Source organism: Camelus dromedarius, chromosome 27 (genome assembly GCF_036321535.1).
Source record: "Camelus dromedarius isolate mCamDro1 chromosome 27, mCamDro1.pat, whole genome shotgun sequence".
Taxonomy (NCBI): Eukaryota; Metazoa; Chordata; class Mammalia; order Artiodactyla; family Camelidae; genus Camelus; species Camelus dromedarius.
In genome coordinates this window covers 22,943,729-22,957,819 of record NC_087462.1, presented here as the reverse complement: position 1 = coordinate 22,957,819, position 14,091 = coordinate 22,943,729, and the positions used below count along the sequence as shown (strand labels likewise).

The following is a 14,091-nucleotide window of genomic DNA, read 5'->3' as shown; positions in this document are numbered from 1 at the left end:
CAAAATCCAGAGAAGTTTTTTTTTTTTTCGAGATACAGACATGCTTATTTTAAAATTTATATGAAAAGGCAAAGAAATCTGAATACCTAAGACAATGTTGGAAAACAAGAATCTAGTGAGAAGGATCACGCTGCCTGATTATCAGCCTTCGCTGTAAGATGCATCCATCAAGACGTTTATCAGCAGAGGGACAGACAAGTGGATCAGCAGAACAGAATAAGGAACCCAGAAACAGACCCACACAAGTACCACCGACTGAGTTTTGAAAATCCAATGAAGAGCCGTTATTTTTTTAACAAATAGCACTGAAGTACTTGGACATCCATAAGCAAAAGAAAAAGGATTCCTGAACTAAAACTCACACTTTATACAAAAGTGAACTCAAAATGGATCATAAATTTAAAGATGAAACGGAAAACCAGAAAACGTCTGGTGGGGGAGGGCATGGCTCAGTGGTAGAGTGTGTGCTCAGCAGGCACGAAGTTCTGGGTTCAATCCCCAGTAATTCCATTAAATAAATAAACTAACCCTCACCCCTCCAAAAAAAGAAGGAAAAAAAAAGAAAAGAAAAAGAAAACGTTTAGAAGAAAACAAGTGAAAATCTTCACTAGGACCCAGGGCTATGAGAAGAGTTCTTAGATGTGACACCAAAAACACAATCCATAAAAGAAAAAAATTGACATATTGGACTTCATCAAGAATTAAAACCTTAATTTGCAAGTCACATACCTGACAAAGGACTTCTGTCAGATATATAAACAACTCTCCAAACTCAACGAAAAACAATCCAATTAGAACATGGGCAAAAGACACCAACACGCATTTTAGCAAAGAGGCTATGTATCGTGTTCAACACCACTTGCCATTAGGGAAATGGAAATTAAACCACAGTAAGATAATTACACCTATTAAAACAATGAAAGTAATAAATAGTGACAATATAAAATTCTGGCAAGGATGCAGAAAAATTGGCTTTCTCATACATTGTGGGTGGGAATGTTAAGTAGTAGAGTCATTCTGGAATACAGTTTGGCTGTCTCTGCTTTTTAAAACATTGTTTAAAATATTAATTTTGATACAGTCTATCATGTCAGTAGAGATGCGCCTGTGAAGGAAGAGCCCTGAGCCATCGATTGGTGAACGTCTGAATGAGGTCCCAGCTCATCCCAGGCAGAGCACACACCTTCCACACTGTTCCTGTCCACTGATTGCTTCCAAATCCAGGTGACCAGGCCTCGGTCTTCAAAGCAAGCTCACAATGGTTGGCTCAGCCATTCCAGCTGCACCCCTCTTAAATCCCAGGTACATCATGAGAGGAGTAAAGCCCCAGTGAGTGGCAAATTGGTGGCTCTTGAAGAGCTGCGGCAGCCCCTGCTTGGCCGCTTTGCCCTGCTTCACCATGGCGACAGCCCAGCATTTTCTTATAAAATGAAACATACACTGATTATATGATCCAACAAGTGCGCTCCTGGGCATTTATCCCAGAAAAATGAATACGTGTCCGCCCAAAAACATATACACAAACGTTCATAGCCACTTTTCTTCTTAAAATAGCCCCAAATTGGGGACAACCCAAATTGTCCGTCAGTGAGTAAACGGATACACTGTGGTCCATCCAGATCATGGATTACCACTTAGCAGTAAAAAGGAATGAACTATTGATACGTTTGACAGCTTGGAGGACCTCAAGGGAATTATGCTGAGTGAAAAAAGCCAATCACAAAGGTGACATGTAATTCCACTTTTATAACACCGTTGAAATGACAGCATTAGAGAGATGAGGAACAGATTAGTGGTTGCCAGGGGTTACAGACGGGGGAACACGGTGGTGGGGCGGGGGGTGGCTACCAAGCGGTGGCAGCAGGAAGATCTTTGTGGAGATGAAACAGTTCCGTACCTTGATTATGCTGTGGTTACATGAATTAACAAAGGTGATGAAGTTGACAGAACTACACACACACACACACAAATGGGTGCGTGGAAAACTGGTGAAATCTGTGGATGGTGCCGATGTCAGTTTTCTGGGTTTATACAAGACATTATTGTTGAGGGAAACTCAGGGTACATGAGACGTTTTGTAATGTTTTTATAACTTCCTATAAATCTATATTTATTTCAAAATAGAAAGTGAAAAGGGGAACTTGGGTAAAGATTCGACATTATGAATCAGAGTAAAATCCTCTCATCTTTGGGCTGCTGTTCTGTTCCTACGTGTCAGAGGTGGGGGTAGGAGGTCATTCTGGTTTCCTCCTTTCTATCAAAAGATCTGTCTGCCACCAACCGCAACAGTGCCTGGCCTATGGTGGCCATTTTTTGGAGTGAATAAATTGGCAGTGAAGACTGTCTTTACTTTAATAACAGTTGGTATAATCGGCAACATATTTCCAAGGGGCACACACCACAAGTTGTCCTTGCAAGGAGGAGGGTGGGCTCGAGGACTGGATGCTCTCCCACCACTTTTGGCCTCAGCGTCCTTTGAGCTCAACCTGTATGCTGATGGGTAGAACACTCAGAGTCCTCTGGGCGCAGAGGATGTGACAGCCTAGACACTCTATGAAGGCGGCTGCGTTGCCACTGGATCCTCAAGGCCTGGTGGGGTGCTTGGCTTGTCACTCAAAAAACTGGCTGAGTGCTTCTGCCCAAAGCCAGGCACTGTTCTAGGCACTGGGAAAACTCCATTGAGTGAAACAAAGTTCCTGCCTCCAGGAAGCTGGCATTCCAGAAGGAGAAACAGACAACATCCAAATAAGCAATTGTTTCAAATTATAACAAGGGCCATAAGGGGGAATACAGGGGCACGTGTGCCCTGACATAGGGGTGGCTTTTCAGAGGAAGCAACATTGAGATTAGTGAGACCTGAGTGATGGGAAGGAGCTAGTCAGGGCAAGAGCAGCCCAGAGGGAGGGAACAGACTGTGCAAAGGCCCAGGGGCAAGAATGAGTCTGGGCAGGAGCCGAGGGTGAAGCTGGAGAGGAAGGCAGGGGCCAGCTCCCATAGTGTTTCGTTTACTGAACACCCTGAGTTGAGGTATTTATTATCTTCAGGTTCCATTTGGAGGAACTGAGGCTCAGAGAGGTGTGGATCCAGGCCCAGGTGCAAAGTGGGAGAATCCAGGCAGCCTCGTAGTCTCCACCTCTACCTGCCCCACGTCAGAGACTCCACTTCTGAAAGGCCTAGCAGAGGCCTCCCTTCACACTGTTCTTCCCCCTCTTCCAGGCTCCGGGGGGCCCTTCCCCGCCACTGCCACCTACCTCTTCCCAGGTGCAACAGATGGTGGAAACCTCTGTCCCTTGGAGGGGTCTTCTGGGGGCTGACAGACACAGAAGGAGTTTTGCTGACTTTTCGTTTTCTTTTGTTTGAATGGGGAGACTGACTTCAGCCCCGAATATAAACCTCCTTTGTTATTTCAGAGAAAAATGGACGGTGTCAAAGGAAGGGGTTTCCAGGCTGCTCTTCCTGGGCCTCCCCATCCAGAGGCAGTGGAAGAAGCAGCACCCCATCTAGCCTCCCGTCAGCTCCCGCCCCTGCCGCCTCCCTTCCAGCCACCCCCAGGTTCCCAGGGTTTTTCCAATGTGCCCTGTTTTCACCCCTGCGTGGTGCGGGCCGTCCTCTCTGCTTGGAAGACCACTCCCATCTCATGAGCTCCCACATGCTGCCACGTTCTCTCTCATGGGATCCTTCCGTTTTCTTGACTGTAAAGCTGTTCCTACCCGTCCTCACGGTTCCCTTTGAGGAGACTGAGAACTGGCGCTCAGGGAGGGGAGAGGCTCCCTTGGCCCGTGAACCACACTAAGTTGCTTCAGATGCTCTAAATTCTCTCCTCCTGATGGGCGTGCTCCCTTCCCGAAGCCCAGCTTGAGCAGTCCCTCCTCAAGAGAGCTTCCTCAGACCCCTCCCTCAAGCCAGAGCAGGCCGCACTCGGCCCTGGGGTCCCACCGCACCCCACGCCGCTGTCTCACCTGATGGGAATCCTGCTGGTTGCCGCATCTCTCCTCACCAGACCAAGGGCCATCACAGTCCCCACATTCCCAGATCCTAACGGGAGCCAGGCTGCAGTAAGCATCCCTGAGTGTTTTCTGAATGGATGAGGGCAAGGCTGGGAGGAAAAACGCGTGGGAAGCTGACCCCGGTCCCTGGGTCCAGGTGACCTTCCACAGGTGCCGTCCTCTCTTTGCAGGGTCCCAGCAGAGTGACAGAACTGTTCTCTCGCCCATTACCAGTGATTTTTGTATGGTGATGCCTCTGCGTCCCCAATCCAGGGTCCCTGCAGTTTTGACGTGCTGGGACCCCCCTGCCCCGCTGGCCTTCACTGTCACTGTGACCACAGATGCTCTGACAGAGATGGGCAGGCTGGGAGCGCCCCCCGACCACAGAGGCTCCCGGCGCGGGGCCCCACTCAGCCAGAAATGAGCCATGTCTGCTCAGCAGGAATGGATCTATTTGAGTAAATAAATAAACATTTCAGGTAATTTTAACCAAAGTACACCCAGAGGAAAAAAAAAAAAAAAAAAAGAGAAGCTGGAAGCAAATATGCCCAAATCTGAATGTTAATGATCTTGGGTGGTGGGAACATGAATCACAGTTACTGTCTTTACACTTTTCTGCAACTTTTTAAAAGAAAATGCTCTGCCTCGTTGTGTGGGGTGCAACCGGGCACAGAAGCCTTAGCCTGCTCACCTTGCCAGGCATGCTCCCCAGGCGGGAGTCCTGGCATGGGAAGTGTGCCCTCTGCCCCCGCCAAAGCCCTTCCCACACGGCCCACCGCCCTCCCTTGCTGAAACCTGGACCTCGGCCCTTCCGAGGTCTGGCTTTCCATTCTGGGACCTACCCCTCAGCCTTTCAAAACATCAGTTTTCTTCCTTAAATTAGCTAGAGTGGGTTTCCTGTTTGTTGCTTGCCAATGAAAGGCCTCTTTGGAGACAGACACCAGAAGGTAAGAGCCGTGAGAACATCCAGGCACATGGCTGTGCGGGTCTAAATCGCTACGCCAGGCCGTGATGATTTACATCCGCTCTCCCTGCCAGTACCTGGGTTGTAAAGAAGCTGGAGTTAAACAAAAGTCTTATAAATGTGATTCTAGAAGACTAGCATCATGTGGTTTTCTAGACACTTACTTCCTGGCAATCAGAGGAGTTTGAAAAAATGACAGTCTATCCTTTAAACCGTTTCTCTTGAACGTGAGTTGTCTTGGTCTAGCTTTAGGCGGGAGAATGCCTGCTGTGTCTAGGGGACAATCATGAGATCTGTGTGGCGACTTAAGGTGATCATGTGGAGGAACGGAGAAAAATGAAGTTATGAAGTTCCACAAGGCCCCAGACTTCTAGACTGGGGGGCTGGGAGCCTCTGAACACTCCCATGAGGCCTCTGTTTTCAAAAACAAATTGGCAGCTGTGAGCAGGTAGACTGGAGACTCTCAGTGCTGACTCCCACTGTATTCTGGTCTCTCACCGTCTGACTCTCACCTGGGCCCTCCGTTTGCTGAAAAAGGCTTCCAAGTCTTCCTTCACTCTGTCCTGCTTTCTAAATAGCTATTTCAGAAGCATGATTTTTTTTTAATCTTTTTTTTTTTTTTTAATGGAGGTACTGGTGATTGAACCTAGGACCTGGTGCATGCTAAGTGTGCACTCTACCACCGAGCTGTCCCCACTCCCCTAAAAGTGCTATTTCAAATCTTCCTCAGTCTTCTCAGACCTCTGGCCCCATCACTTCCCCTCAACCTGACAGAGAGAACGGACATCATCACATGGGGACACCCTCAACTTCTGCCTTCAAACGCACTGACTTCTGCTCCCATCCTTTCTCCTAAGGCCACCCTGCCACCATCCCAGGGACATCTTTCTCTATCTTCCCTTCTCTGTGCACCTTCAGCCTCTTTCTCTAAACTCTCATTACTTTTAAGAGTCTCATGCTCTACCGACTGAGCTAGCCGGGCGCCTCTAAACTCTCATTGCTTTTAGCATTTAAACATAATGAAGCCTCTCCTTACCTTAAAACAAATAACCCTCCCTCTGTCCTGGCTCCTCTCTGACTTACCCTATTTCCCCCTAACCCTGTCACCAGCATTTTCTGAGAGCTGCCTATATTCAATCTTTCCACTTCATCTCCCATGCGTTACTTCTGCCTCTGACAGCGTACTTCTCCACTGAAACAGCACCTGCCAAGGTCACCAGTGACTTTGCTCCTAAGTTCAGTTGTTGGGGGCATCACTCTCAATTTCTCACTCTCTTGACCCTCCATATGTAATCAGCCTCCAAGTCTTGGTCATTATGTCCCCTAAATAGTGCTCAGTCCGTCATTAGCTTCTCTCCACCCCCATGTCACCCCCGACACGAGCCTCCATCGTGTGGCTTCTTAGTCGTGCCTGCCGTCTTGCCCCTCCCACCATCTCTCCACAGTGGGAGAATCAGCTTTCTCAAACCCCCATCTCAGGTGCTTCCCTGGTTTAAAGCCCCTCAGTGGCCCTCAGGATAAAGTGTGAATTCTTTGCCCTCATTCACATATTCTGACTCCCAACCTGTGGGAACGGAAACAAAAAGACATTCTGCGTCAAGTACCAGCTGGGGAGCTCCTACATTCCGAAATGTCTTGTAAGAGGCCATTGAAGATGGTAAACAGGAGGTCACGGGTGACCATAAGACACAGTCAGCGGGGATGAAACGTAAAATTAATAAAGGAGGTTAAGAAAGAATTGGAGGCTGGTTGTGCAAACTATCTTGGCAGAGAAGGAGACAGGGTGGTGACTTGTGGGTAAAGCAAGATTAAAGTTTTGTAAGGGAGGAGATGCCAAACATTTTTTGGTAGAAGATAGAGATCCAAACAATTGAAAAGGGCATGTTGGGAGAGGCCTGGTGATGATGACACAGATGGGAAACTGAGCACACACTGCTGGTAGGAGTATAAATAACTTTTCTGGACTACAATTTGGAGATAAAAACATTTTAAAAAGTAAAAATTTCCATTCCCTTTTGACTCAGTAACATCACAACTAGATTTTTTTTTTCCTGAGAAAATAAACATGGACATGCACATTTAGCTACAGGGATGTTTATCAATCTATTATCTAGAAAAGCAAAAAAAATTTAATAATCTAAATGTTACAAGAGCCTTTTGATCAATTTATGATACATCCATTCAGTGAAATGCTGCACAGCCATTAAAAAAGATATAGAAGAATGTGTGAAACAGCACAGTATTTATAATATTATCCCATTTCTGTATAAAAATATTTTTATATGCAGTGAAGTCTGGGAAGGTATACATCATAATACTGACAATGGACATCTCTAGACAGCGTGGTTGAGTAATTTTCTTTTGTTTTTTGAACTTCCTAAAATTTCCCATCATGAAAAGAAGTTACAAAAGCATACACACATACACAGTGGGTCCATTTATAAGAAGTTTAAGAGCAGGCAGAACTATGTGAAAGCAGTCAGAGTGGTGGGTCGTCTCCGAGAGGCTGCTGACGGGGGAGATGCACAGGGCAGGTTTCTGCGGTGATGAGACGTTCTGCCTTTTGGTTTTGGTTTACACTTAGGTAACACTTAATGAAGTTGTGGATTTAAGTTACATGTCTTTAAAAAAAGAACACACCCACAAGACAGAAGGGAAAGAGGAAGCAGGTGACATCACAGAACAGTTTTGAGGTGAAAAAGGGCAGATGAGGAAGTTGTGTGACCAGACCTCAGTTTTCTCAGGAAGTAAGCTGCTGCAATGGGCTTCGGGTGAGGAGGCTGCAGGTGGGCTTGGCCTTGAGAAAGGGGGACAGAGGGGAGCAGTGTCTAAGGGGGAGACACGCGGGGGGCTTCTTAGAGCTGGATCCCAGGGGCGGGCCCCGACCCCCAGGGCCCTCGGGTCCTGCGGCTGAAGGAGCGAGAGACAAACCAGACGGCTGGTTCACCCTGGGACTCGTGACAGTCAGTACTGGCTTGCAGTCAGGCCAAGACGATTCCAGGAGGATGAGAGGGAAGGGACAGGCAGGTTCTGAGGGCAGAATAGGGAGAGTGGAGTTGTAGCAGTAACGGCTGTGCTGAGGGACTGGTCCTGAAGCCCTGAGGGCGAAGCAGCCCTGGGTGGCGGCCTCGCTCGGCCCACGGCACTGCTGGGATTGGGGGAGGAAGCGAGCGCTCAGTGTCTACCCGACGCCAGGCACTTCACAGATAGCGGCAGCTCGCTAAAACGGACTTTGCGAGGATGCACTGCCATGAGGTTTACATATGAGGAAACTTGCCCTGAATCAGTCAGCAGGCAGCAGTTTCAAACCCAGGTTGACTCCAGGCCACCATACTCAGCTGCCACACAAAGCAGATCGGGAGCAGGACTGGAATTTTAGGGAACCCACATGCATGGACAGGAGTCATTGAGGCTGCCGCTGCAGCGTGTCAGTTGCCGACACCTGGAGAGTGGCCAGCAGCAAGCAGAACAGGATGAAGTAGCCCAAGCAGATGGCGTGTGCTCCAGGGGCTCGTCCTGGAGGACAGTGCGTCAAGGTGGCAGAAGAGGTCTGAGGAAGGGACTCTGGGAGCTGGGGGCTCGTGGCTCCATCAGGGTAAAAGCACACACGGAGTTCCAGCTGCAGCGACAGAAGCATGTCAAGAAAAGTGTCGGGCACTATTTGCCCAAAAGCAAAGCCTCAACTTACCTCCTTCCCTGTTTCTCCCCTCCCTTGATCCACGCAGGGCGACTTGCTAGCAGTGGGCAATCTATAAACTGTTTGGAAATCAGCAGTAAGACCTTTCACCCAACATTAACTGCATGACACCCTGCAGCTGCAATTCATTGAATCTGTACAGTTGGCCCTGTTTCACAGATAAACTGAAGCCTAGAGTTGAGGTCGGTTGGCCACAGCCACAGCCACAGCCAGCATTTGAGACCAGCTGTATCTGGCATTAGTTTGGATCTTCCTTGACTCTGTTGATCGACGGCAAAGTTTTCATATGTAACCTTCACCATCAGTTGTGGAGTGTTCACTTTTAGTGGATTCTGATCTAAGGTGAATAAACTCATCTTGCAGACTTACTAGACCGAGAAGACAATGTAATTTACACTTAAGCTGTGCATTTTAAAAAATACACCTTTGGGTAAGGGACAGGACAGACTCTGAAGGTGACAAGAATCCATAACTCACAGAAAAAAAAATAAGTTCTTTGTCCAGGATGGATAGTGGGAAAGAGAAAGGCAAAGAACTGAGGCTTCAATTTCCTCTCAGAAATGAAAATATAAGCCAAAATGCCCTAGGAGGGGAGTCCCAGTAGTCCAGAATCTGTTAGGTCCCAAGTGCCTCTTCCCTAGCCTCTCACTGGCAAGGACATAGGTCTGTTCCAGCAGGAGAAATAACATTCCTTAAGAAACTGACAGTTTCTACTGCAAGGAAATACACCTTCAAAATCCACTTCCTTAGAGAACGGGGGACAGACATTTGACGACATCTCTGCGGTCACGAGCTTCATATACATTTATTTGACTTTATCTACAAACCTATCCTGAGGCACATGGTGCTAACTTCATTAACAATTGGGAAGACTAAAGCTTAGGGGAGCTAAAGAACTTGTCTGAGGTCACGGTGGAGCCCCAGCTTGAACCCAGATCTGCCAGCTCTCCGCAGCACCCCACACTGCCGGAGCCGCCATTTTTAACAGGAACACATCACAGAACATCTGTTTGAACTCCTTGCTTCTTTTTCATTCTCCCTTGCTGCTCGGCAATGCAATACCCTGTTCCCTCCTCCCGTGTGTTCCAACCTTGCCTCCACACAGAAATATCTACCACCTCTCTCCTAGACAGAAAGACCCACAACTTAGGAAACTTTTGTTATAAAACATTTAATGTTAACCTACAATACAATGTAAACCTTTATGAAAAAAATTTAAAGTACACTAGATTTCTTCAGCAAATTATCACGTAACTATTCAGGTGCAGTGCAAGCTGGGGCACTGCACCCTTTGTGGATGGATTTCCTGTTGCTGCATCCTCATGAGTCCTTTAAAAAAAAAAAAAAAAACAGTTGTAAAGTGGAGCTCCTTGTTCAAGCACCAGATAATACTCCCCTGGTCTTGCACTCTAGGGGTCATGACTCTCCCACAGTCATTTTCTGTAACTTGCCTTGGCCTTGGCACCATTAGCAATTTTCATAATGACTGCTCAGTTGAAGATTCTAGGTTCTTTTTAGCTTTTTTTTTTTTAATGAGATAAATATTCACCACTGGTCATCTCTTATCCAAACATCATAGTGGAAGCAAGCAAGGAGAAAAGTATTTGCTGCAGGAAATTCTGCAGACGTGGGAAAAAAAGGCCAGAAGGGCCCCAACTGATGCTGCAGAAATTCAACTGACTCCAATTGGGCATCTTTGCTTTGTCATTTCGTGTGGAATCTCAGCCGAATCTACTTCGGTCTTGGGAGTGCAGAACAAAACTGGAAACAAGTACTTTTGTTTAGTTGATGACTTGCCATTTGGAAACAGCTGAAATAACCCAGAGGTGATTTGGAAACAAAATGCTTGCAGATCACCGGCTTCTCAATGTTTTCCCATTTCAAGTCCCACCGAGTTCCCAGAGGTCCACAGATTGTACGGGCATTGACAAAATGTGCATCTTTCAGAGGAAAGGAGATGGCACCCAGGCAGCAGCTTTGTCAAGGACACAGGATCCGAGTCTGAGTAAAGCAGGGCTGGGTCGACATGGACCAGAAACGGGGTGTGGGCTTCAGGTGGAGCCTCTTGAAACCTAAAGTAAATGGGTGAGCCATCCCAAGAGTTGCGCCAGCACGAACAGACTTTCTCTTAATACTCTGGCATCTAACCTCTTTCGCTGGACCAGTTATCAAAAGGCGAGAGGCGTAAAGTGCACATCATAAAATAAAATGCAGACTGAGTTATTAAGGAAAAAATTTACAACTTCCCAAAGAGGTGTGGGCAAGATACTTGGTACAGCCAGCCTGGCGAGGGTCCTCAGTACCCTCCTGCGCACTGCAGGGAAACCACTATGAATTCCAGACGGGGAGGGAGACGAAGTGGAAGCATTCCTCTTTGCATGGTTGTCAGCAGGAAGCAGACTTCACGTAAGGTGGAGAACTGGTTTATCCTGGTCATCACTGCAGGTACATTTCATGACAGCAGTGAGATGATTTCCCACTCACGTGGCCTTGGAACAGCAGGGAAGTGGAAGAACAGGCAGCCAGGAGCAGAATTAAACTTTCCTGGAGACAGTGCGGTAGACTCCTGTGCCAAGGCCATCAGGAAGTCCTCAGGTTTCCCTGGGGGCACCCCTGAGGCCCCACGTCCTGCTCCTTGGGGTCCACCTCAACCACTCAGGGCTATGGGGAGCAGCAGCCACACCACTACCTTAAAGAATGGTCCGTAGGTTTTAGCTAAGCAAGAGGAAGCCTCTGGAGACTGCAAATCTAACAAGCTATGCTTCGTCTTGGTAGGAACCCTGGGCCTCACAGCCCGCTAGCGACCTGCAGCAACTTCAGGACCCGCAGTGCCGGGTCTGCGCCAGCTACAGAACGCTCTGGAATACTTGTCAGCTCACACTGGCACCTGTTCACACGTGGCCTGACCCATGCACCCACAAACTCAACCACAGACAAAACATCCAGGGGTTAAAAACCCTGTTACTTCAACACAGCAACAGAGGGAGAGGACAAAACTGCCTCCAGCAGGTGGCTACACCAGAAACTGAAATGTGCCTTCCAACGGCTGACACAGGCCGAGTTCTGGCTCAGAGCCCTTCAAGGGCTCTGGCTCTTTCTGTCCTCAAACCACCACCACCACCACCACCACCACACTCCCAACGAGACAGGCGGGGCACTCTCCCGTGGTGCTGCTGGTCCCACCACAGGCCCTGCCCGTCCTCTGGAAAGGCACCAAGCCTGCTGTTTCAGGGCCGGGCGGGAACAGCGTGCACACGGCAGAAGAGGAATGAAGGGCTGCTATCCTTTGGTTCAGATCCCACAATGACCACCTAGCAGACTCCAAGGAGACGCCTGGCTTGTGTGCACAGGTGCGTCCACACGGAGTTCACAGCACATACACGGGTGCATGTCCATACGCAGCCTTTGCAGGGCTCCAAACCCAGACTTCCTCCAACTACTGCACGTGGGGTGCACAGATGGCAAGAAAGGACAGCAAGAATTGGACCAAAAAGAACCACCTCTCTGGGAACACGAGAGGGACAATGGCAGAAATAAGCACAAACCAGCCAGGGGCACCTTTATTACACTCTTGTGGGCTAAGGGGCCCAGGGCATGAGCTCATGGATTTATGAATTGGCTCTTTATCAAATAATGTTAAAGAAAAAAATACACCTATGTCAGCCTCATTCCTTTGGTCATTACAAAGCAACTGAAAAAATTTAAGTTATTCGTTAAGTTGTGGGAAGTTCAAGGAACATCTCTGCTCTGTGCCTTCTCTTCCCTCTTCTCCGGAGGGAGAGAAGCGAGTCCCCAGGAGATGCTGCAGTGGCTGGCTGAAGGAGGTTTTTTCACTTTTATTTTCCATAAAAGCAAGAATGAAGAACTGGTAGGAATGCTCCCTTCCTCAATGGGGACGACGGCTGGGTCAGAGGTGAGGCCTCCTTTTGCTGGAGACGCACGGTGCAGAGGCTGAAGGGAAGGGAGGGCTCGCCAGCGGGAACATTCATTGCCAACCTCGCGCGTGCACACAGGTGGTGACTCCTGCAGGCAGCATGGTTTCTGATCCTTCCTTAGGATGCAGCAGTCTTTTAAAAAAAATATTGTATTATAATAATAATAATATGAATTTCTCTCTTATTTTTTGTTTTTTTCCATTTCTTTTAGGGACTGGGGTGGAAGAGGAAAGGAAGAAAAAGTGTCATTCGTCTGTTAGGTCCTGAACAAAGAGAACTTCTGTGTGGCTGAGTCCGGCCTCCTGCAGCGTCGGCGGGTTGGGCCACTCCTCTGAAGGGATGCAGGGCAGGACCCTCCGGGGAAAATTGGCTTCAATCTGAAACTTTTCAGGGCTTTCTTTCAAGGAGAATAAGAAGTCGTGGATCACCTGCAGAGGTTGCACAGAAAAAGAAGAGCAGTGAGAAAAAATAGACGGACACATACACACAACCACGAAATCGAATAAACCCCAGCTCCCCCCAGGACGACTCGGAGATATGAAGTAATCACATTACACTGAAATTCCACTTCAGAGTCAATCCATCTCACAGAGCAAACACGTAGGGTAGCTCTTTTAAGAGATTTACTACACAGTCCAATGTGAGTCCTACTCTGAACTGACCCATGTTTCTTCTCTGAAAACTTGTCTGATACAAAGCTAAACATTATTTACTTAGAAACAATCAAGAGTTACTGGAAAGATGGAAGAACAGGACACAGAATTTGTCTCTCTGAACCAGCTGAAAACGAGCTACCAACTGAACGTCCCGTCACCCCATACACTTGCACACATCTTACAAGCAGGACACCCTCCTTCACAGTACAACCCTCGAAGCCAGGAAACCTGATCCGTTATTGCTGTACCGTAGTAACATACATTACATTTTCATTCGGGATCCATTCAAGTTTTGGCAGGTGTCTTTTATTTATGGCTAGAGGACTCAGTTTGGGATTGTGTGTTACGTTTAGTAACTGTCACATCTCCTAAGTCTGCTCCTCCAGCCTGGAACAAAACCTCAGGGGTTCTGTGGCTTTCATGACCTTGACATAACCTAGAGACTACTGGTCAGCTGTTTACTTGTAGACCGTCTCTCAAGCAATCCGTTTATCTGACGGTTGGTCACTCACGATTAGATCCCAGCTGTGCACCTCTGCCAGGAGTATCACATAAGTGACGCTCCCTTCCACTCAGCGTGCCCTGCTCGGGGGAGCGCGGTTTCAGTCGGCTCCGTCACCTCTGACGCTCACTTTGACCACCTGATTAAGGTGGTGCCTGTCAGGCCTCTGCACCCGAAGTTGCTCTCTTTCTCCTTCGTAATTACCGAGTACCTTGAGGGGAGGTACTTTCAAAATATGGAGACATTCCGCTCCTCAGACTTTCTATTTATTTATTTGTATTAACATACATTTCCTGTGTTAGTCAATAGGTTACAATGTTGAAATTGTTTTATTTATTTAACTTTATTTTA

At 47.8% G+C, this 14,091-nt stretch overlaps 2 protein-coding genes across 3 annotated transcripts in view; both read right to left on the bottom strand.

The window, feature by feature from the left end:
* Positions 1–1,242: 1,242 nt before the first annotated feature.
* LOC116148510 (mitochondrial import receptor subunit TOM7 homolog) lies at positions 1,243–1,401 on the bottom strand. Its single transcript, XM_064479587.1, has one exon. It carries the CDS (start codon positions 1,399–1,401, stop codon positions 1,243–1,245), a length of 159 nt encoding a protein of 52 aa, XP_064335657.1.
* An 8,401-nt stretch (positions 1,402–9,802) lies between these two features.
* FAF2 (Fas associated factor family member 2) overlaps positions 9,803–14,091 on the bottom strand; it is a 47,350-nt gene continuing 43,061 nt past the window's right edge. For both annotated transcript variants that reach the window (XM_010992417.3, XM_064480112.1), the window contains exon 11: positions 9,803–13,010. In XM_010992417.3, the coding sequence (XP_010990719.1) occupies positions 12,828–13,010 (183 nt within the window). In that variant the 3' untranslated portion in view covers positions 9,803–12,827. The remainder of the gene's footprint in view (positions 13,011–14,091) is intronic.